Raw genomic sequence first — 25,450 nt, forward strand, 5'->3', positions numbered from 1 at the left:
TGTTCATCACCAACTCCCAGAGTTTACTCAAACTTATGTCCATTGAGTTGGTGATGCCATCCAACCATCTCATTCTCATCATCCCCTTCTCCTCCTGCCTTCAGTCTTTCCTAGCATCAGGGTCTTTTCAAATGAGTCATTTCTTCAAATCAGGTAGCCAGAGTATTGGAGTTTCAGCTTCAGCATCAGTCCTTCCAATGAATATTCAGGACTGATTTCCTTTAGGATGGACTGGTTGGATCTCTTTGCTGTCCAAATCATAGTAAAAGATTTAATTTTTTTTTCAAATAGTTATAAAAGTAGCAGTATAAATAGGACATCAGTATCACCACGATTGTAACAATAGCAAAAATAAAAAGTGTTTAGTCTTTAAATAAAAGGCATGGTGTTGATTACATTAAAAGTAGATCTAACAAGCTGCATTCTAAAATGCTGGTTTTTAAAAACACTCAGAAGATATCGAAATATATAGCTTGAAGATGTTTATCTTAGAAACATAGAATATCCAAAAACAGAAGGAGGGGGCAATTTTTAAAGTGGGGAATAATTAGGTAAATTATAGTAAATGTGTTACTTTTCAGTTGTTAAAAGTGATCGTCCTAGAGTACTAGCTACTCTGTTAGGTCCTGTACTACTCCAAGGTGTAGAATCAAATAAATATGGTCCTTGGCCTCCTGAAGTTTACAGTCTGAATGGGAGGTCATAGAGACACTCAAACATGGTACCTCTACCTGTGTTACTCAGTCCAGATATGGCGTGATGATAAAGAAAGCCATAGGGGCTTGTAAAGGGTCATGGGAAGGGAGGGGAGACCCTGGAGTGGAGGAGGCTAATCTGAGTCTTCAGAGATGAGTGTGAATTAGCCAAGTGAAGAAAAAGCAGCAGGACAGTGTCAGCCTGACTCAGCCAGGTGCTCAGTAAATGGTATTGTCATTGATGAAGCCCAGTGATGCACAGCGAGAGGTGGGGGAGACCAAGAGCTGCTTAGAAGACAGATTGGCATCAGTGGTGACTCCTAGGTGTGTGGGAAGGAGGCGGGTGGGTGCAGAATGATGCTACCAACTCCGATAGGAATAGAGGTAGAAGACGATGCTTTTATGACAGAAGACGAGGACTTCATTTTGAGGTATGCTGAGGTATTGAGGTGCCTTTGGAACATCAGATGAAAAGGAGAATAATTCGGCTCCATTGATGGTCTGGGTTACACTGTGGGACTCAGTGGGACACTGGGGGGAAAGAAAAAAGGAGTGAGGAAGACTGAGAAGGTCAGTGGACTTGGAAGACAGCTGAGAGAGCATGGTCTCTCTCAGTAATGGAGGGAAGGCTCGCACAGCCTGTCAAAACCACCTTAAGAAAGAACTGAAAGTATTCATGGGGTCTGGCTCACAAGGTGGGATATTCCTACTGTTAAATTGATGGGTATCATTTTGGATCCTGAGTTTTTAAAAGAAATTCAAAATCTGAAAGATGTCAAAGTGAGGAGTAGTTCCAGTGTTCCCTCGTTTTTCTTAGGCTCTGATTTCCTCACGAGCCTCTCAATTATTTTGCAGAAGTTGGCATCTGACCCTCGGTGTAAAGGGATGCCCCTTTCCAGCTTCCTGCTGAAGCCCATGCAGAGGATCACCCGCTACCCACTCCTCATCAGAAGCGTGAGTGTCCAGTGGGGAGAAGCAGGGTCCTTCAAGGCTGATGGTCAGGGAGCCTCCAAGCATGCCAGCCACCTGCCACATGGTCTGACTCCATGTCTGATGCACCAGGCACCAAGTGTGTGTGTGTGTGTGCCCACAGACACACACACATGTTGTCTGCAGGGATAAATCCTGGACGTGGGCAAATAAAAGACATATCCAGGGTCATTTGGGCTGCCTGTCCTCCCCCTTGCCAGGAAGCCTCTGGCCTCTCAAGGTTATGCATGTATGTTGTCTAGACAGAACAACACCCTCTAGGTCCCCAGCTGTGGAGCCCATCTTGAGCCCAGACAGAGTCCCCTGTTAGTCCCACAACCTTGGGGTCCAGTCTTCCCCCTGAGATCTGCAGTCATCTACCAACTAAATGCCTAACCTGGACATCCCAGGAGTCTCCAGCTCAGTGTCCTAGATACATCCCCTTGCTGAGGTCACCACCTCAGCTTGCTGATCACACAGTCCCACTAAAATTCCATTCACCTTTTTGACACCATGTGAGCCCCTTGAGCCAATAAACCATCTAAGGAGAAGGCAGACCTTCAAAGGATTATTCCACAAGTAATCATTGAGGTAATTTCAGTCATCTTACAAAGAAACACAGTAGAAATACCATAAGACTGTTGCTTTTATTGATTATGTCTTGACCACCAATCTATAAGCCATGTTAGACCCTATCAGAACTAATTAGCCACATCAAAACTAATACAGAACTAATGTCACAGTTCTGATACCAGACGGACCCATTAATACACAGTAATCCACAGTTAATCCCTTACCTGAAATATTTGGGGCCAGATGTTTTTCAGAATACAGAATATAATTCAAACGCTGTGCATTACATAATACCCCAGCAAAGCCTGGGCAGCACTGATAACTAACATGTTAAGAGTCTGAAGTGAAGTTAATGAATAATCACTAGGCATAGACTTAATTAGTACATCTCTTCAGTTTAAGTCAGGTTTTGCCACCAAATGAGTAATGAAAAAAGCATTCGGCTTTCAGAGTTTTTCACATTTTGGGACTGTGAATGAGGGACCGTGAACCCAGAAAACCAGACAACAGTGGTCTACTGGTAGGCCCACCCATTTCCAAGCAACCACACAAAGATGCATTCTCTATCCTTTTACCTTCAGAGAAGTGTACAGTCACTTCAGAATGAGATGAGTGCATTTTCCTACATGCTGACATCATGGTTTTATTGTTTTATTCTGTGACAGGGGATTCACTGCTTTCAGCAGATTTTTCAGAAAGATCAGTGACCCCAGAAATATAATGAATGGTTGCAGCAAATTAACACACTTATCAAAGGTGCAGCCAGTTTATACTGGAGGGTTCACCTGGATTACTGGGAGGCACCCTTACACCGCCACCCCCCACCCCCAGACTCAGCCAGAGAGCCAACAGAGACCCACAGTGCAGGGCACTTGGTCCATATAGCACTTGGCCCACCCTCTTGTCCCTGAGTCACCTATCTCCCCAAGAGCTCACGGGCCCCTGAGCCTCTCAAGGGTGAACGACTGTCTTGCTCACTGTTGTATTCCCAGCACCCAGCACCTGGGCTGGTGGGGCAGGTGGAAGCCATAAGACATCCCACATGAAACAGCCCCTCTCTTCCAGATTCTGGAGAACACCCCAGAGAATCATGTAGACCACTCCTCTCTGAAGCTGGCCCTTGAGCGGGCAGAGGAGCTCTGCTCTCAAGTGAATGAAGGAGTTCGAGAGAAGGAAAATTCAGACCGACTAGAGTGGATCCAGACGCATGTGCAGTGCGATGGGCTTGCGGAGGTGAGGGCTGCAGGCCTGAGCTGGGTGCCGCCCGGCAAGCTGTGGGTGGGGATCCAGGTTCATGCCTTCTCCTAGTGTAGACAGTCTACGCCTCAGCTCAGCCCATACAGACTCAGCATCCTGCCCCCTTCTTGGGTTGTCATTGTCCTTTCTCATAGAGAGATTTATGTTTTGCGTTCTTTGAATTCAGCTGGGTCAGTGTTCTGTGGGTTTCTAAGTAATCTTTTTCACTGTGCCGGTCTGAACTCTGAAGAGAAATAAACGTAAGGAGCTTCTGTGTGAAAGTAAAAGATTACAGCTACATTCCCACTGGAGAGGTCTGCCACCCCTCCCTCAGGCCTAGGACCTTGCCAGGGGTGCTGGGACTTGCAAAGTGACACCTTCTTCTCTCTTTAAGCAACTTGTTTTCAACTCCCTCACCAACTGCCTGGGGCCCCGGAAGCTCCTGCACAGCGGAAAGCTGTACAAGACCAAGAGCAACAAGGAGCTACACGGGTTCCTCTTCAACGACTTCCTGCTTCTCACCTACATGGTCAAGCAGTTCGCAGTCTCCTCGGCCTCCGAGAAGCTTTTCAGCTCAAAGTCCAATGCTCAGTTCAAGATGTATAAGACGGTAAGTGTCCTGGCAGTAGCATCAGGCACATAATGAGGTGCTTCCTCTCTCTTCAGGGCCTACTTCTTTCCTGGCCTGGGCCCTTGCCATCCTCAGGGGACTCTTCACCTGCCTCCAGATGGCTCACACCTCCATTGTCAGTCACTTCCCAGGGAGGAAGCCGAGTGGCTGGGCCTTCACTGCCCTCTGACAGCTCCGTAGATCCCAGCTGTGGATTCCAGCTCCTTCCCCGGCAAACACAACGGGCAGTCCCACCTCCGTCCGCATTCAGCATCAGGTCTCTCTGTGAAACCAAGGCTGACGCAAAGGGCTGAATGTCAGGGCCTGTGGAGAGACCCTGTCACGTGAGCAGTCATGGACACTTGGTGCTCCTGTCCCCACTTCAGTAACAGCTGATATACCCCAGATATTTACTTTCATGAAAGAGGAAGCAGTTTCTTTTCTCCTGAGTAAAAGACTCTGGCAGCTAGAGCCCTCTCCACTGCTCAGCAAGACTCTTCGGGACAGACAAGGCTCTGGACATAGGTGGGTGGAGGGTTCCGACCCATTTCACAGCCTGTGTTTTGGCCCTTATTCTTTCAGCCCATTTTCCTGAATGAAGCCTTGGTAAAACTGCCCACAGACCCTTCCAGCGACGAGCCTGTCTTCCACATCTCTCACATTGACCGGGTCTACACCCTCCGAACAGACAACATTAACGAGAGGTCAGTCTCGACTACATGTGTGACCTGCCTTGAGGCCCAGGAGAAAGCCTGACCTCTCCCTCCACCATAACCCACCTCCAGTCTGTGCTCCCACCCTACTCATCCCCGCCTCTGCCAATCGCACTGGCAGGCCTGGCTTTAGACGGCCCGGTGACCGCGAACACCCTGCTTCTGGTCTGTCCTGGGTCTTCTGAAGGGGGAGACCAACACCTCACTTCCTGCCGCGACCCCTCAGGGGCAGCCTGTGCTCCCTCGCCTGCTGAGGCCCCCTGTCCCATCCCTGCACTGGCCGGGACGCCTGCCCTCGCCCGCTGCCCTCTGCTGGGAGCCTCCTCCCTCCCTGCCCGGCCAGCCATGCCCGCTGTCCTCTGGTGCAGGTCCCCCTCTGCGTGACCAGAGCCCGTCATTTACTGTGCTCAGCTGTCACTGCATCTTCCATCTCTGTGCGCCCAGCAGCTGACAAGTGCCTGGTGCCACCAAGAACTGTCTAGAAATTCTCAGCTTGATCCTCAATAAGCAAACGAGCCCTTCAGTTGCATTCACGCTAGGTCTAGGATTAGGAAGCTCTCAAAGCCGAGTGAGGAGCTCTGGGTGAGTGACCCTAAAGGAGGTGTGTGATGGCTGCACTCTGCTTCTCCTCCAGGACGGCCTGGGTCCAGAAGATCAAGGCCGCGTCTGAGCAGTACATCGACACCGAAAAGAAGAAGCGGGAGAAGGCCTATCAAGGTAGTCGGTGGTGCCCTGGAGGGCTGTAGTTTGCCACACCAGGGTGCCCTGGGGACTGGGTGGGGTCCCAACTTCAGAGTCCAGGCTGCAGAGAGGGGCTAAACAGGGACAGCCTGAAAGACCAGACTTGCTGCCCACTACGTCCTCCACAGCCATTTCAAAACTCCAGGGGGCCTCCTGAGCCCCTCCACTGCCTACTGCACAGATGGGGGTCGTCCAGCACAAGCCCCGGGATGCCCCTGTGGCATACAGAGTCTCTGCCCCTCCTGCCTGCATATTTACTCTTCACTTCTGTTTGCAGGCAGAAGGGTCTGACCTTCACTTAACCGGCCCCACCTCCTGTTGGTCCCTTTTACTCCATCAGACTTCACCTCTGTGAAGATTCCCATCAGCTCCTCTGCACCCTGCTCCTCCTCCCTGGCCCAGCCTGTACCCTGGCCCCCCCTGGGGACCCACCCATCCTCCCTGTCCCAACACCCGGTCATGGACCTTGAGTCTCCCCCTCTCCCTCACTTGCTGTCCCCTCACCCTGTGCAGAAAACTTGCTCATGTGACACCAGTGACCACCCCCTAACAGCAGGAAATTGAGGACCCTCCCTCCCCAGGCCCCCATGACACCCCTGAGGCTCTCCCAGCACCCAGTCTTCTTTCCTGCTCTCCCTCCTAGCCCTGCTTCCTCCCACTGCGCCCCGTGAGTCTGCCCTGGCTCTGGGCCTCCCCAGCTCATGTCACCATGTCTCTGTGGTGCTTTCAGCGGTTGCAGCTGGCCTGCTGTCTCTCCAGCCCATGCTCTCCGGACACGCCTGCTGCACCCCTCCCATGGGATGAATTCACCCCCACCCCCCCCACTCCCCTCCCCCCACCCCCCCACCGCCGGAAGTAGCTCCTCCAGAGACTCTCAGGGCACAGCTCTTGTCCTCGGCCATGTGCTGGAAATGTGCCCCCTGACACCCCCTTTCCCCAGGCCTCTCTAGTCAGCTGCCAAGTCCCACATGTTCTCTCTGTGGTCCTGTCTATGGTTCTCTGTCTGATCCTGCCCTTTCATGGTGGCAGAGCCCTGGTAAGACCCCCAGTCTCCCACCAGGCTGTGGCATGAGGCCCTTCCCTGACCAGTCCTCCCACTTGTGTTCCTGGCTGCTGGAGTTGCAGCTCTTTATGTTTTTTCATTCAGGTTTCCCTTATTTTGTTACATACTCCTGAAAGGTATGTGTAAATTGGCTTTTGCTAACTGAATCCTATTTTAATGGTACTTTAAAGTCTTGCTATTGAAAAATCAATGATTGAAGCTTTTCAGAAAGCATATAATGATCTCTTAATTGGTCAAAGATAAATCAAAGTTTTTCTTTATTAGTTTTGCTTCACAGCAATATCTGTATGTACATTTATGCACTCTCCATGTGTTCAATTCTTAGACATTTATTGATTACTTACTCTGTGCCAGGCCCTGTGCTAGGCTTAACCAGGCCTGCAAATGAATACAGCCCAGCCCTGCCTTCAAGGAGACTGAATGCAAGGGCCTCCTGAGCTGAGGGCACACATGGAGGATGAGCTGCTTCTCACAGAGAAAGTTCTACTTGCCCTGAGTTTTGAAAAGTCAGGAGCTCACCAAGCAGCTTTCTTGTTAGTTTTTAAACCCCTACAAGCAAACCCAGCTTAACTATCTTTACATTTACCAAGAAGATCTGAGTTCACTAACTCATTTCTCCCCATATTAAAAGCGTTTTTGAGTACCTCCTTAAATAGAATAAGGTCTTAAGTAAAAGTTATAAGTTAAAGTGTTTATATGTAATTGGAATTATGGGGAATGGCTAAGAAAGTAGACTTTGGTGCCTGACATTTTAAGTTTTGACCTTGCCATTTAGAGACTCTGTGACATAAACATGTTATAGTCATTTCTAAGACGCCATTTGCTCATATATGACAATGGCAGTTATAAAGAGCTATCCTGTAGAGTAAACATTGCAGTTTAAATAATATAACTTATTTAAATGCCCAACACAAAGTAAGTATCCAATAAATGGTAGCTGCTTCTGAGTGCTGAATGAATATAATATGATGTTATGAATATCACTACTTGCCAGGCAGTTGAGGGGTTTACACAAGGATGAATTTTAAAAACCTGCACTCCACCATTGCCCCTGGAAGAGGGGATGGACTGACCCAGAATTGCAAATCGGGCAGCCTATGATACACGGTGAGACTGGACCTGTGTGTTTAAGAGTGCACAGGCTGCCCACAGGCAGAGATGGCTGCCGGGTGCCCCAGCAGATGACCCAGCCTGGGCGGAGGCACAGAGCAGCCCCATGCTGGTCTGCCCGGTGCTGCTTAGGTGGCAGGCATGGCTGGGGACTGCTGGGGCTGGTTAGAAAGATAGACTGTATTTACAGCTTAGCGCCATAGCTACACTGTCTGTGTTCTCAGAGAAGAAATTAACGTCACTCGTCTTCCTCTTTTGTAGCTCGCTCTCAGAAGTCTTCAGGCATCGGGCGTCTGATGGTGCATGTCATTGAAGCTACAGAACTGAAAGCCTGTAAACCAAATGGTAAATGCTTCTTTCATTCAACAGACGTGGTAACAACCCTGCTCTTTGCTTATGACTCTTCTGTACACTGAATAATGGGACACTTTTTAAAAGTCGGTATTTCCAGTGCCACTAAAATGGTTATTGGGCCAAAATTATTCTTCCTCTATTTTCCCAGAGGGTACTGATGCCTCCTTCCTCGGTGCTTCTGAGTGGAGAAAGCAGGAAGCAGGCTGCAATGACACCTGCTCTTGGGGAGTGGCCCTGCTCAAGCCCTCACAGTTGGTTCCTCCCCAGGTTTAGGATGCTCTCAGCATTGGGAACGGAGCCCACAGGCCATGGTCTATAGAGAAACACCATATCCGCTCTGCTCCAGGAAGGCCCCTCCATCACATGCCACGTTTTATTTTTTTTCATTCAGGAAAGAGCAATCCGTACTGTGAAATCAGCATGGGCTCCCAGAGCTACACCACCAGAACCCTCCAGGACACACTAAATCCCAAATGGAATTTTAACTGCCAGTTCTTCATTAAGGACCTCTATCAGGACGTGCTGTGTCTTACCATGTTCGACAGAGATCAGTTTTCACCAGACGGTAAAGTATAACTCAGGAAGGGGTATGAAGGTCCCCCCACACACTAGGATCTGGGGTCTGGAATGCCTAAGGGCAGTGATACAGCCTATGGCCCTCAAGAGCTCTCAGTGGCCACAGGTGGGGCCCCTTCTCGGGGGCAAGGGGTGGGCGGCCTCAGGTATGTGTCAAGTCTCCCACCCCGTCACCCCTGCTTACCTGATGGAAACGCTGTGCTCGTAGCACCTGCTGAACGGGTGAGACACTCCCTGACCAGCGAGGCTTGGGGTCACCACAGGCAGCTTCCTTCACACAGACCCCTTGTTCTGCACGTATCCATCCACTCAGTCTCCAACAGCCATTAACCAAAAGGAGTTACTTGTTTTGGATGCGAACATTTTATAAATCCTGCTTCAGACACTCCCTCCAGGATAGTTTTTTTAACAGTTTTTTAAAGAAGACTTTTGACACTCATGTCTGTTCACCAGATTTCCTGGGTCGCACTGAAGTTCCAGTGGCAAAAATTCGAACAGAACAAGAAAGCAAAGGCCCTACAACCCGCCGACTCCTGCTGCACGAGGTCCCCACCGGGGAGGTCTGGGTCCGCTTTGACCTGCAGCTTTTTGAGCAGAAAACTCTCCTATAGGGGCCTCAGGGATCTGCCCACTGGGCTGGGGCCGGAGAAGACAACCGGTGCTGCCCCTGAGCGGGAGGAGCGTCATGCGGCTTCATCCATCACAAGGCCATGCGCGCTGGGGCCTCTGTTTTATTGCACACTAAATCGCTCGCAATCTATGCAAACACGATCTTTCCTAGAAATAAACCAAACCCCATAGCACAGTGCCTTGTATTAGTGTTAACGTGTTCGGCTGTGTTTGGATGCCAGGGTTTCCATTTTCAGGGCGATACAAAGTATTATGTGGAAATGAGGCATCAGACCACCAGACGTTATCACTTGGTTGAATGTGTCCACTGTGGGTGGTTTGGGTGACGCTGTAACCATTCCACACCCTGTGGCCCCTGCTGGGTCACAGCCACTCAGGAGGAGAAGGACTGGAAAGAAGCGCTGCAGCCTCAGCTTGGGAACAGCCTGCTGTGTAAACAGTGTCCACTCGTGCACTGACTGGAACAGAAACTTGAGCATTTTATTCCTGACTAGACGTTATCATTCTCTGCTGAGACAATATAGTTTGAAATCTAAGGGAGAAAGCTTGATCTACTTTAAATACTGTGAACTCTTAATGACGCGGAAAATATTTTTCAACTTTAACTTTCTGAAGTATAAATTATTTATGTAAATCCCTTGTTTTGCGTTGTCATAGGACATGCATCTTTAAGCTTTATCATTGCCAATATGTACAGAAAGAGAATAAAAATATAAGTTTACGAATGTAGCTTCAAAGCCTGACTGATTTACTGTCTATGTGAAAGGCCTTTTTAAAAGGTGATTTCAGGGACTGCTTGTAACGAAACCAAATTTCCTTTCTGCAACAGTGAGACACACCCAGGACAGAATGTGCAGAGGGAGCGGGCAGGAGCCCCAGAGCCTCATCTTGAGTGCCACTGACTTGCTATGTGACTCTGGTCAACATACCTACTGTTTCTAGGGTTTGGTTTCTTTGACGGCTGAGTCTCTGGGAGCTACATGGTCCCCTTTTAATCTCCTCTGCTTGCCTTGCTGAGTAGAAACCTCAGGGGGAACTCAGCCGTGAAGGGAACGCACAAGTATTAAGGATCATCAGCAGGCCCCTCGGCCTGTCCAGCTCCAAAGCACCATTCTCTCCCCCTGCTCCCCGTCCTGTTGGAGCCACATCCACAGCCATTTACTTGGCTTCTGGATTCTGAAGCATAAAATCTGTCCTGAACATTGATAACAAAGAAGGCCTTATACATTAAATCCCTGGGTTACTGACTACAGCCGGGAAAAGAGCTGCCTTTTGGAAGGAGTCATGCGGGGCTGCAGGAGCCCTGCCTGATTTCTCAAGGAGCAGGTCTTCTCTGGAAGCTGGAAGAAAGAAAGGATTCAGATATGCGTCCATCACACCCTCTGTTTTCTGCCTAAACATGATCACGGACAAAGAAAAACTGGACAACATAATTCAGAATATTCAACTGAAAGAAAACCCATCATTCCAGTATTGACCCTGGGCACTGACTGGCTAAAAGAAATATGCCCCAGTGTCAAAGGAAGAGACACTCAGTACCTGAACCCAGACAACTGAGTATGTTGCTTACTGCAGGGAAAGCTGGGCTGGCCAGGCTCAGCCACACAGCAGAGCAAACTGCTGATCTTTACAGGGTTCTGGGAGTCGAGCCGTGTTGGATCAGAAGGCAGGTGTGGGTTGATATCCAGCCGACTTTCAAATCTTAAGGCTGCCACTGATGGGTCAGGCAGGTGTAAAAGCTGTGACCACAGCTACAGGATAATTCTATAGCTGGGACTATGGGACTTTACCACTGTGATGAACTGCAGCTGGTGCCATGTTCTTGTCAGATTTAGGACACAGGAGCCTGCAGGAGGTGAGTCAGACGACTATGACATTACAGAAGAGCAGTTAATGTCAGTACTTCCAGCAACTCCATTCGCCCCTGTTGACCAAGAAACACAGCTCTGCTCCTTAAGAAATCACATTCTCACCTGATAAAAAGGAGCCTGATTTTCTGAAAGGCGAGGAAGGGAGGGTGCACCCTGAGATTACCTACACTTCCGGGGGAGGACTGGGCACACACTGGAGGAGTGCCCAGCAAGCCCCTCCTGTGCTTTTTCGGGATTACGGTACCCTGCAGACAAGCGGGATAGCCGCGCCTTCTGAAAGGGGACCCAGGTTCTGAGCAGCCTGACTGACATCACACAGTCTGGGTGGCTGCAAGGAGAGCGTGTGCCCTGGGGAATGAGTGTGTGCCTTGGCACCTGAGGGACTAGACTTGGGCTAGAGAACACTGCCACCTTTAAACTGCAGCTGACCTTGAGTGAGTTACTGAACCTCTGAACTTCACGTAACCGGTACTGCCTTGCTGGGAAAACTTTTAAATGCATGCAAAGTACACAGTTCCTGATTCACAACCAGAGCTTGATAAACTGTAACTGTTATTAGTTGGATATTCCTTGCAATATTCCACTTCTGGAGAGAAAAAATGTTGACAACATTTTAACTGCTGTACAGATACTGGAAACCATTTATTACAAATGGCCCGGGCGCGGCTCCGCCTCACCTGTCTCCCAGCTGCAGGGCGGCCAGGTGCTGCCCCAGGACCTCTGCGGTCATCACTCTTCTGTCCACGGGCTGTGACCTGCGCCTCTGCTGGCCTTCTCCTGCCGCCCAGGAGCGGGGTCTGTGCTGTCCGGTTCCTAAAGCCTGTGGGAGAAGAGAAGAGTTGGGTGAGGGGTGGGGAAGGACAGGAAGGAACTTCCCGGCCCATCCCAGCTGACATCTTCCAGGCAGTTTCGGGGGGATAGGCTGAGCTGTCAGCTGTGCCCTAGGGCTGTGAGCTCTGGGCAGGAAATCTGCACATGAAACTCCCCTGCCTGTCTATGCTTTTTATATATCTTATCTATCATTTTGCCCTAATTTTTTAAGTATAAATTTCATTTCAAAAGATTCCCACCTACTGTGACTAAACTATGGAGAAAAAAAATCTGGTCTAGTTTGGATGTAATAAGTAGTAAATGGTAGGAAAATGGGAGAGCAAAAACTCAGGAAAAAAGAGCTGAGGAAGCCTTAGCGGGCGGATCCTCTCTGAGCAGGTGGTCTCTCCCCTTATGAAGGGCACAACCTGTCCCCCGACAGTGGGGTCCAGGGCCCCACAACCTGCCTCTTTTCTGAGTGTCTTCGCCCAAGGCTGTCTTGTGGAAGGAAGCCCGTCTCTGCAACAGAACTGAGCTCGAGGAGACCCCACCACTTCCTCTGCCGCCTCTTTTTCAGCCCCTTCTTTGGCCACTGCCTGCTCTGCCCTTGGAGTCTGAGATGGAGGGGTCTGTCAGTGCTCTCTGGCAGGTGTTACACAGCTGTACCATCCCTGCCCTGTACCACCCCCGCAATCTCTGCTCACCAGGCCCTTCTTCTCATGCCTTTTACTCTCCTGGCTGATCTTCGAGGAATAAAACCGCCTTTCAAAAACAGTTTGATTTACGTCACTAGTCATTTTCACCTTATAAGGTGGAAATTTCTCTTCTGCACAGACAAGCTTTTCAGGACTATAAAGAATAGTAGAAGAAAATGATTTCAACTCAGTATAAATAGAATTGTACCATTCAATAATTGCCTGAAAATTTAGTGAACTCAGCACTCACTTCATGAAAATGAGAGACTGAGAAAACATCACTTGGTGGCTGTCGATCAGTCTGCCCCTACCCACACCCCTGCAGGCTCCATCCTTAGGCGGTGAGTCATGTGACCTTCTACGGCTGTAGCTGAGGCCTGCGACCCAGAGCCTCAGTCCCTAGAGTTGTAATTGGGACAGAGGACCTTCAGGCAGCCTCAGAGGGCTCAAACCAGAAAGGCAGAACCAGGGCATCCATTTTCCAGGACATGCACAAAAAAGCAGAGAAAGAGAAACGAAGCAGGTTCACAAAGAGAAGCTATGATAGATGCCCCACATCCATCATCCATCAAGTCCCAGAGAGGCAAGGAGTGACCTTGTGGTACCTTAAGCAGCCTGGCTATCTTTCTGACTGCCAAGGTCTGACTGTGTCCCCTCATAATTCATATGTTGAAACCCCACCAGCAAAGTGATGGTATTAGGAGGTGGGGCCTTTGGGAGGTGATTAGGTCATGAGGGCAGAGCCCTCCTGAATGGGATTAATGACCTTGTGAAACAGGCCTGAGAGTGCCGTCACCCTTTCCACCAGTGAGAAGACTCAGTGTCTGAATCAGGAAGCCAGTCCTCACCAGACTCTGAATCTGCCAGCACCTTGATCTTGAATTTCCCTGCCTCCACCAAGAGAAATATATTTCTGTCATTTATAAGCCACCCAGTGTCAGCTCCTGTTACCGCAGCCTGAACAGATGGAGACACTGACTGTGGCTTCCATGAGAGATGGGTGCTTTCTAACATACCCAGGCCCCCTTCCCTTTTTTTTCAAATTGAGAAGGACTTTTTTTGATCAAACTGTCTCTAACAAAGTTACCTCACTCTTAAGTCCTTTTATTACTTTATTGAACAGCAATTTGAGGCACCCACAGGTGCATCCTCTCAGAAGGTTTCCCAGGGCTGTCTCCATCCCTGCCCGGGAAGCCAAGGCCTCTCTATGGAAATCACCTTCACCTCCACTCCTCCATTCATTCATCCCACAAGTACTGACTCCTCATCTGCTATCTTCCAGCTGAGTGCTGGGAACACCAAGATACATTAGCAACCCCTGCCCTCAGGGAGCTTGCTGCAGAGAGAGGAGGCAGGAAGGGGAGCAGAGGAACAGCCAAGCGATAATCCCCCAAGTGCTGACTTGATCCACATATTTCTGTGCTTTGTCATATTTCTTTTCTTTAGAGAGAGGGGATTTTTTTAGACAAAGCCAGAAAAGGTAGCACGGCCCAGAGAGCACCTTATGTGCTAGTTGGGCTGGACGTTATTGGAATGGTTATGGGAATCTACTAAAGGGTTTTTAGTTCGGGAGGTTGATCACTTTGAAGAGATTCCTCTGGCTGTGAGGTGGAGGGTCCATCAGAAGAGACAGACTCAAAGGCAGAAGATCAACTAAAGAAATGTGACCGTCTATAAAGGCTGAGGAGCCAGAGAGGGGAGATGAGGAAATAAAGCAATATAAAGGCTTTGCCTTGCTAGGGGATGAGGAGTTATATAATTATTGATGTTTAAATAAAAATATTTGTTAAAATTTGTAAAAAAAAAAAAACAAAAACATGAAACCAGAAATAGAACACAAAACTTTCAAATCACAGGAAAGCAGAAACAAAGTAGTGTTGTTCATTCCAGCAAAACTCAGGATGGGGGATAAAAAGGAAACACCAAGAGAACATGACAGACACGACAGGGATGCTTTTTTTTTTTCTTTTGCTGTAGAAAATTTGCAAAGGCCAATGCTCCTACTGCAACAACTTAAGAGAAAATAAAAAAAATTCAGCCCCTTCAAGCCCCACAAAATTCCTGTTTTAAAGTCACTGGCCAGCAGTGGAGCAGTTCTTCCAGAGGAAACAGTCCTTCAGAGGGAGCTGTCGGTCTCGGGCTACCTTCTCCCCTGGGAGCTTTGGTCAACATCAGGTAGCAGGGACTGATTCCTCCATCCTCCCAGCATATCTTTGGCAGATTTTCCCTCCCAGGCCTGGTGCTGTCCTGGAAACTGGGTAGTTAACCCTGTTCTGAACAAACCCCCTCCCTGGGGATGGGGGAAAGTCAAACCAGGGCACTGGAACTAGGTTTCCCCATCAGGGGCGGAGATCCTCCAGGCCCTGAGGATCTCCACAGCCTTCCTCACAACTTCTCTGAAAAGGAACAAAGTAAGATGCTTGAACTATAAAAATAAAACAATTGAAAATAAAAACTCAGTGGATGGATTTAACAACAGATGGTTAGATACATCCGAAGAGATAAAGAGTAAAAATACCTAGAATTAAATTTGGAGCAACTTGGAAATGACACAAGAAAGGGTAAGAGGGAAGTTACAGTGAGAAAATCTAAAATACGGTTAACTGGAATTCAGAAAGAAAACAGTATATGGCAGAGGTAACAAAGAGAAAATGAATGAAAACCTCCCTGAACTGACTGAAGACATCACTTTACAGATACAAAAAGACCCATAAATGCCAATTAGATTCAAAAAAAAAAAAAAATCCACACCTAGGGACATCATAGAAAACTACTGAAAATCAAAGACAACAAGAAAATGTTAAAAGCATCCAGATAAAAAGATAACTGTCTCCAGAAGAACAACAGCAGGATGGGCAATTTTAAGAGCAAAAGACAGGGATATATGTTGAAAGAAAATATCTGCCAACCTAACATTCTTAATCCTGTGAGAACAGCCTTCAAAAATGAAAGTAAAGTCTTGAAAAGGCTACATGCTGTGTGACTCCAGCTGTATAACATAACCAGGCCAAACTCCGGCCACAGCAAAAAGACCTTTACCTGCATCTGCTGTGTGTTTTGCTTCCCACAGGCCTCGCAGAGGCTTTGGGCCTGTCCTTTGAAACCATGCTGTGGAGACTGAACGTGAACTGGGGCAGTCTGGCATACTGCCTGGCCTTCTCTAGCTCTTTAAATTCTTTTAAGGTACATAGTTTTCCTACAGGAAGATAAAAATCTAAATCAACACCTTTAAGGTCAGCTCCAGTCACCCTTGGGGTAGGAGATCACTAGAGAACTGAAGTCTCTAAAGGTGAAGCCCCGTGATCACAAAGTACCTGTCGTGTACTGAAAAACAGCTCTCTGCTCTTCATCTCTCTCTTGCTGTCTTCTAAACAGAGGATCACAGAATGGTGGGACCGCAACCTGCAAGAAAATGACTCTCTGAGGACCCAAGTACAATTTGTTTTAAATCTGTCTGAAGCATTCGAGTGTGGCCTTACTATACGCTAAAGCAGCTGAGAACTAGGACCCAGGAGTAATGTCATACAGAGCAAGGGAAGCATAAATGCCACCCGCCTCACCCAAGAATATTTCACTGAGCCTTAAGTGGCTGAATGGAGCAAGGGCCACCCAAAGAGAAGACGCATACTCCCGTTAAGAGTTCTACAGTATCAATGCATCAGTCAACAAGTATCTGCTGATGCAACTGCAGGGGTGGCTGCCTCCCAGCGGGGTCCTGTATTCAGGAATCTCTCAGTCTAGAACAGACAAGTCAAGGATGACAACTACCTCGTCGTGAGAGGCATCAGCTCAGCTGCTTTAGGAGCACAAAAAGAAAGAAAGAAAGAAAGTGAAGTCACTCAGTCATGTCCGACTCTTTGTGACCCCATGGACTATAGCCTATGAGGCTCTTCCGTCCATGGGATTTTCCAGGCAAGAGTACAGGAGTGGGTTGCCATTTCCTTCTCCAGGGTATCTTCCCAACCCAGGGATTGAACCCAGGTCTCCCACATTGCAGGCAGACGCTTTACCATCTGAATCACCAAGGAAGCCCTGGGAGCACAAGGCAGAGCTCTAAGCCAGCTTGGGAGGCAGGGCACTCCTTGAGGGCTGACCACTGGTCTCTAAGGGCCTGTGAGAACCTCAGGGCAGGAGAACAGTACATGCTGAGGTCCAGGGCCAGCTACAGAGGCCGTGGAGGAAGGTGGTTTTCTCCCTCCCTCCGCATCCTGAGTATAAGCTTTAGACAGAAGAACTATTCCCCCTTTTTACTTCCCCACACACTTGATCTTGACCCAATGCTATTTGCAAGGACAACAGCCACTGAATGAGGAAACAGCATAGTGACTCCCCAACAGAATACTCAGTGAGTCCCCCAGAGCCAAAAAGACCTTCCTATCTTCACAACCATGACCAGCCTTAGTTTTCGGGGAGAAGAAAAAATAAACCACTTTCCTCTTCAGAGATCAGGTGGCCACTTCTGCTATGCAAGAGTAAAACATGTGAAACCTACATCTCAAAATGGTAATACCTATACTGTCAGTGTAAAAGGTGAAGATGCATTACAAGCTCAACTACTGGCTCCTGGACAGCCTTTCCTGCGTCCCTCCATCCACCTCTTCCATGAAGGAGCTCTCCCTGCGCTGGTTCTGTGACACTCCTGTCACATTCACTGTCCACTTACCTTCCCCGACCTCCTGAGCTTCCAGTTGCTGAATGTGAGTGGATAGAGGACTGAATGAACAAATGAATTATCACACACACATATGTGCCTTTTCCACAATGTTCATTCCCAAGTGATCAAAATTACTTTGGGTTCTTAATCTAAAACTCAGGGGAAATGCTTTTGTGGATTTTGTTTTAAGTGAATGCAGAATAACTATAAGACTTCTAAAACAACCAGGTTTTCCCCAACCCCAGAGCTTCTAAGAATAAATAGATAATAATAGGTAATGTACTTACCTTTCCATAATTTGGGTCCTTTTTTGTCATATAAAAAGGATTGTATACTTCAGGATCATAAAAGTCTCCAAATATAATTTCCTTTAAACAAAAAAGTACACTTAAGAGCAAAGCACTACAAACAAGTGTGTTTTTGCAAGATTCAAAAAAGCCAAATACTTTATTCCATTTTTTATATAAAATCATAGATTCAAAGGGTTCAGAGAAACCTTAGAAGTAATCTGGACTGCACTGAGAGTCCACTACCTTCTGGAAGAAGTAATCATCCAGCTTTAGTCTCAAGTCACTCACTAGCCTTATTTGAGGAACTTCTCTGCTTCATGAGGGCTTCCCTGGTAGCTCAGCTGGTAAAGAATCCACCTACAATGCAGGAGATCCTGGTTCGATTACAGGAAGATCCCCTGGAGAAGGAACAGACTACCCACTCCAGTACTCTTGGGCTTCCCTGGTGGTTTAGATGGTCAAGAATCCGCCTGCAATGCAGGAGACCCTGGGTTTGATCTCTGGGTTGGAAAGATCCCTTGGAGAGGGCATGGCAACCCACTCCAGTATTCATGCCTGGAGAATCCCCATGGACAGAAGGGCCTGGTGGGCTACAGTCCACAGGGTCGCAAAGAGTCAGACACAACTGAGCAACTAAGCACAGCACAGCTCTGCTCCATTAGGCAGATACTCTCTTGGTCATTCTAACCACTAGGAAGCTTGTCCTTAGAACAGAGCTGAAGTCTGCCTTGTCACTGCCAGTTCTCCCCATGAAGCAACACAAAATACATCTAGTCTTCATCCGCGTCAGCCTTTTACAATACATACTTAAAAGATTTCATTTCCCTTCATGTCATCTCTTCCCTAGGCTAAACTCGCTATATATTTTTTTCCACTTTTCCTCCTGTGAAGTGTTGTCAAGCCTGTACCCTTTTCTAAGGGTTCTGTAACTGGTGACTGTCCGTGGGTGGACAGGCTGGACCCAACATTTCCCACTCAGAGCACTGCCTCTCAATACTGCCTAAAAGCTTGGATGATTTCTTGGAAGCCAGCTCACATGGCTGACTCACATTGAATTTACTGTCATTTTAAATCACTTGACTTCAACACATGGTTTTTCTAAGGCATGGCTTTCTCATTGTATGCTTGTGCAATCACATTTTTGCACATACTTGTAAGACTTTGCACTTTGTTTCAAAGTGACCTGGATTTACCCTTGAGCTCTGCCTCTTAGGGTGCTTGCTGCTGCTGCTGCTAAGTTGCTTCAGTCTTGTCCGACTCTGCGCGACCCCATAGACGGCAGCCCACCAGGCTCCCCTGTCCCTGGGATTCTCCAGGCAATAACACTGGAGTGGGTTGCCATTTCCTTCTCCAATGCATGAAAGTGAAAAGTGAAAGTGAAGTCGCTTAGTTGTGTCCGACTCTGCGCGACCCCATAGACGGCAGCCCACCAGGCTCCCCTGTCCCTGGGATTCTCCAGGCAATAACACTGGAGTGGGTTGCCATTTCCTTCTCCAATGCATGAAAGTGAAAAGTGAAAGTGAAGTCGCTTAGTTGTGTCCGACTCTTAGTGACCCCATGGACTGTAGCCTACCAGGCTCCTCCGTCCATGAGATTTTCCAGGCAAGAGTACTGGAGTGGGGTGCCATTGCCTTCTCCATTAGGGTGCTTAGGAAGATGTATTTAGTGTACACATCCAGAAATTTTGCTCATTAAATATACTTACATCTCTAGTATTCCAGTCACATTACTCTAGATCTCTGCTGAATATGTGGAAATTTAGGTGGGCCTCAATTTCAAAAGAGAGTCCTGATTTCAAAGTTAAAGAGAGAAAAATCTTCCATAGAAGAAGCCAAAATTTGTTCTCATTTAATAAAACTGAGAAACAGAGGATAGAAACTGGAGGTCCCTTCACCTAATGGTTGCTAACTCAATAGCTGTGGAGAAGTCCCCTCTCCTTCACCCACAACGTACTGAAGAGACTGGAAAGCCACACACACCTGCCCAGCTCTGCTTTTAACTAGGACTTCTGATGTGACCTGGTTTATGGACAATGACCCCTAAGGGGAAATCTGCTAGGAGCTTCTGAAGACTTTTTGCTTCCTGATCAAAGGATGAGATGTAAGAAATGGGCCCTCAGACATCATTTCTCACCCTTTCTTCCTGCCTAATACCCAGAGCTATAAGAAACCAAATGTGCTTACAAATGTGAGGATGATGGGCATAGACTGAAAATACTCAGGATATCAGAACAGGAAAAAAACAAAACAAAACTGGGTTATTAATGACATTCTTAGACTTCCAGAACGCACCATGAGACCACAAACCCCTCTGTTTCTTATTGAGTAACCAATAAATGTTCTTACGGTTTAAGCCCATTACATTATTAACAATCACCAAAAAGCATGCCTGATAAATCTAGTTCCAAATAAACACTTCTGTTCCCTCTACCTTAAACTTTGGATTTAAAAATGCAGTAGGCTGTTTTACAGTTCCATGAATTCATCTTAGATACAAAAACAAATTTGAGAATCTGCATAATCAATGAAAATATCAGCCCAAATTTTCAAATAATATTTCACTAAAAAAATCTCTCAGTACCGTTTTATTTGTGTGCTTTAAAAAATATTCAAAATTCTCTTGTTTTGTTTTCTCCAACGCTTTATATGAAATTACTTTTTCCATAATTCTTTGCTGAAGAGGCTTTGCGACATTTTCAGTCCATTTTTTATGCAACAGCTCTTTTTTTCTTTCCTTAAAGGCATCCAGATGCTGAAAATACGTATCCAGTCTCTAATGAAGTGATACAAACAAGGAACAAAAACAAGTTACTAAGAGGTTTTACATTTATTTTAATCTGAATAAGTTGGGGGGGACACTTGTTCTCACTCCTAAACTCTCAGCACATTCAGGCTGCAAAGTCACAGAATAAGATAATCAAAGAACAGACTAAAGTTCAGAAAGAGAACCTGAGAGCATAGAGCATGCAGAACCCATGGACAGTTTACACCACAACAGTGCCTCCAGACCAAACCACATCCAAACCCTTCCTAACTCAGGAAACTGTGCTTTTCAGGATTCAAAGCATTCCCTGGTCACCACTCCTCATCTCCAGCCTTTATCATCAGTAAAGTCTGTGATAAAAGTGGTAGAGGAATAAGAGCACCAGACTTGACTCAACACCTCTCTTTCTCTCTGAGGGTAAACCCACCTTCGTCTTTTGAGGCTCATATGAGAATATATATGTGAACCTCCTTTATACACTATGTCACAGTACAAACGTTCAGGTATTGTATACCTCTCACTGAGATGAAAACCTCCTTAAATTTGTTAATTCCATAGTGATGATCAGTACGGATTGGTCATTACCCTTAAATACTAATTCATTTCTCATGGCTTTATAGCTCCCCACTGTGATGTGGGAACATAAGAGAGTGAGGTAAGTTCTAGGAAAAAATTTCTATTCAGTACCAGGGGAGTAGTTAGAATAATCTCTCAGATCCCTTAAGGATAAATCTGGGAAACCTGACCTCTTAGTGATCCTGCAAGGAGAAAGCACCAGCTCAGATCTATGTAGTATCAATGGGTGATTCAAGGGAGGCTCATTCTCCCAGAAAAAATGACTCTCTCTGACATGGTAACATCCTTTTGGCCACACTGCTCTATATCACTCTTGCTTATCTAGAACACACTTAGAATCCACTCTGTAGCCAACTCTTACCTTTGCAATACAATTTTCTCTAAATAATATTGCATATACAGCTTCATCAATGTCTTCTCTGGCTAATGCCTAAAATTATAGAATTAAATATTAAGATGTAGATCCTGAATAAACAAGCCTGTGACAAAACTCAATGTATTTTACCAATAATTTAAGTGTGAATCTAACATCTGTACCTCAAAACATATTTTGTAACTTATTATGGAAATGTTCAAACACAATTCTCCATGAACCCATCACCCAGGTCCAAGAATGATCAATTCAGTCAATCTTATTTCATCTAAATCCCTACTCACTCCCTTGCCTGCTACTAGATTATTTTGAAACAAATCTCTTACATCACACCATGATTTTTAAAGTACCAAGAAAGTGTATTAAAAAGCAGAGATACCACTTTGCTGACAAAGGTCTGTATAGTCAAAGCTATGGTTTTTCCAGTAGTCATGTATGGATTTGAGAGTTGGACCATACAGAAGGCTGAGTGCCAAAGAATTGATGCTTTTGAATTGTGGTGCTGGAGAAGACTCTTGAGATTCCCTTGGACTGCAAGGAGATCAAACCAGTGAATCCTAAAGGAAATCAACCCAGAATATTCACTGGAAGGATTGATGCTGAAGCTGAAGCTCCAATACTGTGGCCACCTGATGCGAAGAGCCAACTCACTGGGAAAGACCTTGATGCTGGGAAAAACTGAGAGCAGGAGAAGAGGGCGACATAAGTTGAGATAGTTGGATGGCATCACCAACTCAAAGGACATGAGTTTGGGCAAACTCCAGGAGACAGTGAAGGACAGGGAAGCCTGGTGTGCTGCAGTCCAAGGGGTCACAAAGAGTAAGACACAACTTAGTGACTGAACAACAATAAAATGAAGCCTCTTTACAGGCAGTCTGTGGGTATGTTTTAAAAGCCCTTGAAGTTCCCTGACTTCTGCTAGGTCTCTTTATAAGTTAAAACCTCCTTATAAGTCAAAACTGCAGAAGTTTGACTTAGTTTGACTGGACCAGAGCCAGTTAGTTGGGAACTCCTGGCTAAGAACCAAGATGGTTTTACATTTAGGGACTAGCTGTTTCCATTATGAGTTTGGGTAAAGCTGATGCACTTAAATCCTTACTCTAGGGCTTTTCATTTGGATCACTATGAACTGATCTTCCAGTCTTTACTCTTACAGAAGTAAGTAGGAACAAATGGAAAAGCAATAAAAATTAAGTATCTGCAAGAGAAGTGCTGTTACCTAAAAGAATTATCTACTGAAAAGTGATAGATTCTTAAAACTATGTTATTCAATCTCTGGCTTTTCTTTCAGTTCTGTCACAGTGAGTGCATCAGAATGAACTAAATCCCACACTCAAATACTAACTCTGTGAATAACAGAAATCTTGAAAGGGACAGTTGTATTTTTACTTGTAGATATAACAGCTTTGCATGAAATCTAAAATGATATTCAGATAGCTACTAGGGTCCTCTCCAAAATAAAACTCTCCTGATAATATGAACAGACTCTTGCTTTAAAATAAACCCTTCTTAAACTTATTTTAACATGATAATTGAAAAATCATGTAAAACAATTAAATGTTTTCCCCTAATACAACAATACAAATTTAGAATAATCAATCTATTTATCTGAAGTAGAAACATACACTAACAATCATCTTGGGAAATCAATTTTTTAGCCATCCTATTAACACTATTAGCAAATGTTATACATACTATTGGTTATATGCAGATTTTCAAACCAACTTTTTTTTTAAAGGAAATTGTTTTTGTTTTAACAGCTCCCTCTTGGTGATTTTGTAAGAAAATATAAGGAGGATGTTAATGATTTCTAGCAGCACTTTTGAAATCTGTATTTTTCTGTGCATGTACACGCATGCATGCACGCACGCACACAATCTCACCACTCTTACTGCCACCACAGTAAAAGGGGAAAAACAGGGGAAATATCCAAGAACTTCTCTATAAGATAATGAAACTTTATGAGAAAATCATTGCTTTACCAGATCCTGAAGTATCATGAAGTAACTGCAAGCGCAGGCCGGGCCTCCCCTGCTCTCCTGCAGGGCAGCTCCAGGACCCCTGTGATTACCCACTGCTGCCCTGTGGCCGTCCTCACCCTTCCTGACCATGGGAAACAGGACGACCACCCTGGGCCAAATGTGACCCCCGCCCCCTGCCTTTCCCACTGGATGAATTTCTTAAGCACCAAGTCTGTGCCAGGCGCTGTTCTAGTTCTGGGGAAAACAACTGTGATTAAGACACAATAGATCTTAATTTCAAGGGATTTATGCCCCATCACCAAAAGACGGGCCCCTAAATACCATATAATTTTACCTCCATCAACGTGACTGACTCGAGTTCTGGCCACTTTTCTAATTGTTCAGGCCCAAAATGTTTACCACAGTTGGACATTTTTGTGGCAGCCATATATATAATACAATCCCTGAGGGGAGAAAGAGTAAATTGAGGAGATAGGCGAGTCCAGTTGAAAAAGTGTAGGTCTTTGAGCTCAGAGAGCGGTTAAACACTTCATAGTCTCGGTTAAGTAAAACAAAAAAATCCTCCAGCGCCCCTAAACCTGTTTCACAAAGTGGGTGACTAGTTAGGCTCCCTGACCTGCGGCCTTGCGGACCCAGCCAGGCAACGCCTCAGGGTCCGCCTGGGCCACACCGCGGAGGGGCTGCTGGAGTGGTCGCGGGCCTGGCCGCTCCCTGCCCCCCACCTCGAGCGTAGGGCCATCCGGAAATGGCACAGGGGACTGACCGTTCTGGGAGGGGGAAAGGGAGCGCCTCTAAAAACAAGCTAAAGCCCCCTGTTTAGACCCCAACCCCTCTTCCTTCAATCCGCCTACGCCTCTTATCCACCCGGAAGTCAGCAAAGAGGGGAGCTCGGGCCCCCCACATCCTCAGTCTCGTGCCGCCCCAGCCCCTCCGCTCCAGCCGGCCTTCAACCGTCCAATCCTTTCAACCGTCCACCCTAGGTTTTCTTTCTTTTTTTTTTAAATAAAAAAATGTAGGTCATGTAAAGTTTACTAAAGAGAATGTACCATTTACCTGTATGATCTAGGGCTACAAGTAGAAGCGTGAGGATAGATTTTCAGCGCCCCTTTTGCCCAAGGAAAACCTAATTGTCTTCTCCTGCGCTCCAGATCCCACCTACTGAGCTCCTGGGTGAGTGAGTGAAGTCGCTCAGTCGTGTCCGACTCTTTGCCACCCCTTGGATTGTAGCCCCCCAGGCTCCTCCGTCCATGGGATTCTCCAGGCAAGAATACTGGAGTGGGTCGCCATTTCCTTCTCCAGAGCTCCTGGGAGCAGGAGTCTCACTCAACATGAGCCAGAGGCAGACATGCAGACCCAGAATCAGCTAGTGGGTAATCAAAAGGAGTTTTTTAATTTTCTAAAGACTGTTGGGAAAACATAGGGAGACTATGTGGGTATGGATTTTCAGGGTGCCTGACAATTTAAGGAAAGAGCAAGTGAATTGAGGTGGGTGCTAAGTAAGGCAACAGTTAGTATTTTTATTGTATCTCTGAGGCAACATTTAACTCCTGTGGGAAATACATTTGCAATAACTGTCAATATATAGTACGGTCATTTCTTAATTATCATACAGACAATTGGACTCAAAGACAAAGTTCACTGCAGATGCTTTTCTTAGAGAACATTTCTTGAGTGCTTTCCTTGGTCCTCAATCTGAGCGCTTCCTGCAACAGATGGCTTCCTTTGAAGCAGCCTTCTTTTGTGTCCTCTATGACCAGTCAAGGACCAGGGTGTGTACTCCTTGGTTGCTAAAACCTTTTGAAAGTGACAGAAGAGAAGAGGTAAGTGTGACTGATATAGGGATGAGGGGCTTCCCAGAGCAGAAAGAATTCCTCTGCTTAGCTGCGCTGATCTCCCTGAAGCCTAGTCCTCCTGTTGGAGCTAAGTGGCCTGGAGGCAGGGTCCTCTCTAAGCCTCCTGACTCAGCCTCTCCTCACTCCATCTGGATTCAAAAACATACAGAGATTCCAGTACAGAGCCAACCCTATTATAGGTGTGATAGTTTACTGATGTGGGATATGATCTGAGGGTCCTGCTTTCGGATGTCAGTATGTCTGGAGTGCTCATTTACACTAGGATTATTGTGATTTATAAAATACTAGGTTCCTTTCGTCCCTTCTCCTTTCA

General features: G+C 46.6%; 3 protein-coding genes across 13 annotated transcripts in view; 1 reads left to right on the top strand and 2 right to left on the bottom strand.

Moving 5' to 3' along the window:
• The window catches only part of ITSN2 (intersectin 2), a 126,517-nt gene extending 116,510 nt beyond the window's left edge, over positions 1-10,007 (top strand). For all 8 annotated transcript variants that reach the window (XM_061433150.1, XM_061433158.1, XM_061433149.1 and 5 more), the window contains 8 exons: positions 1,551-1,649; positions 3,303-3,470; positions 3,868-4,083; positions 4,666-4,787; positions 5,431-5,513; positions 7,972-8,055; positions 8,456-8,629; positions 9,094-10,007. In XM_061433150.1, coding sequence (XP_061289134.1) covers positions 1,551-1,649; positions 3,303-3,470; positions 3,868-4,083; positions 4,666-4,787; positions 5,431-5,513; positions 7,972-8,055; positions 8,456-8,629; positions 9,094-9,251 — 1,104 coding nt within the window. In that variant the 3' untranslated portion in view covers positions 9,252-10,007. The remainder of the gene's footprint in view (positions 1-1,550; positions 1,650-3,302; positions 3,471-3,867; positions 4,084-4,665; positions 4,788-5,430; positions 5,514-7,971; positions 8,056-8,455; positions 8,630-9,093) is intronic.
• A 5,942-nt stretch (positions 10,008-15,949) lies between these two features.
• LOC133256603 (protein FAM228A-like) lies at positions 15,950-24,331 on the bottom strand. Its single transcript, XM_061431385.1, has 5 exons — positions 23,285-24,331; positions 21,291-21,359; positions 20,171-20,362; positions 17,588-17,668; positions 15,950-16,048 (listed from the first exon to the last, which is right to left on the bottom strand). Exons 1-5 carry the CDS (start codon positions 23,411-23,413, stop codon positions 15,950-15,952), a joined length of 570 nt encoding a protein of 189 aa, XP_061287369.1. The 5' UTR covers positions 23,414-24,331.
• A 450-nt stretch (positions 24,332-24,781) lies between these two features.
• Positions 24,782-25,450, bottom strand: part of LOC133257360 (protein FAM228B) — a 42,427-nt gene continuing 41,758 nt past the window's right edge. For all 4 annotated transcript variants that reach the window (XM_061433164.1, XM_061433163.1, XM_061433170.1 and 1 more), the window contains one exon: positions 24,782-25,078. In XM_061433164.1, coding sequence (XP_061289148.1) covers positions 25,072-25,078 — 7 coding nt within the window. In that variant the 3' untranslated portion in view covers positions 24,782-25,071. The remainder of the gene's footprint in view (positions 25,079-25,450) is intronic.

The sequence above is a fragment of the Bos javanicus genome, chromosome 11 (genome assembly GCF_032452875.1).
Source record: "Bos javanicus breed banteng chromosome 11, ARS-OSU_banteng_1.0, whole genome shotgun sequence".
Lineage (NCBI taxonomy): Eukaryota > Metazoa > Chordata > Mammalia > Artiodactyla > Bovidae > Bos > Bos javanicus.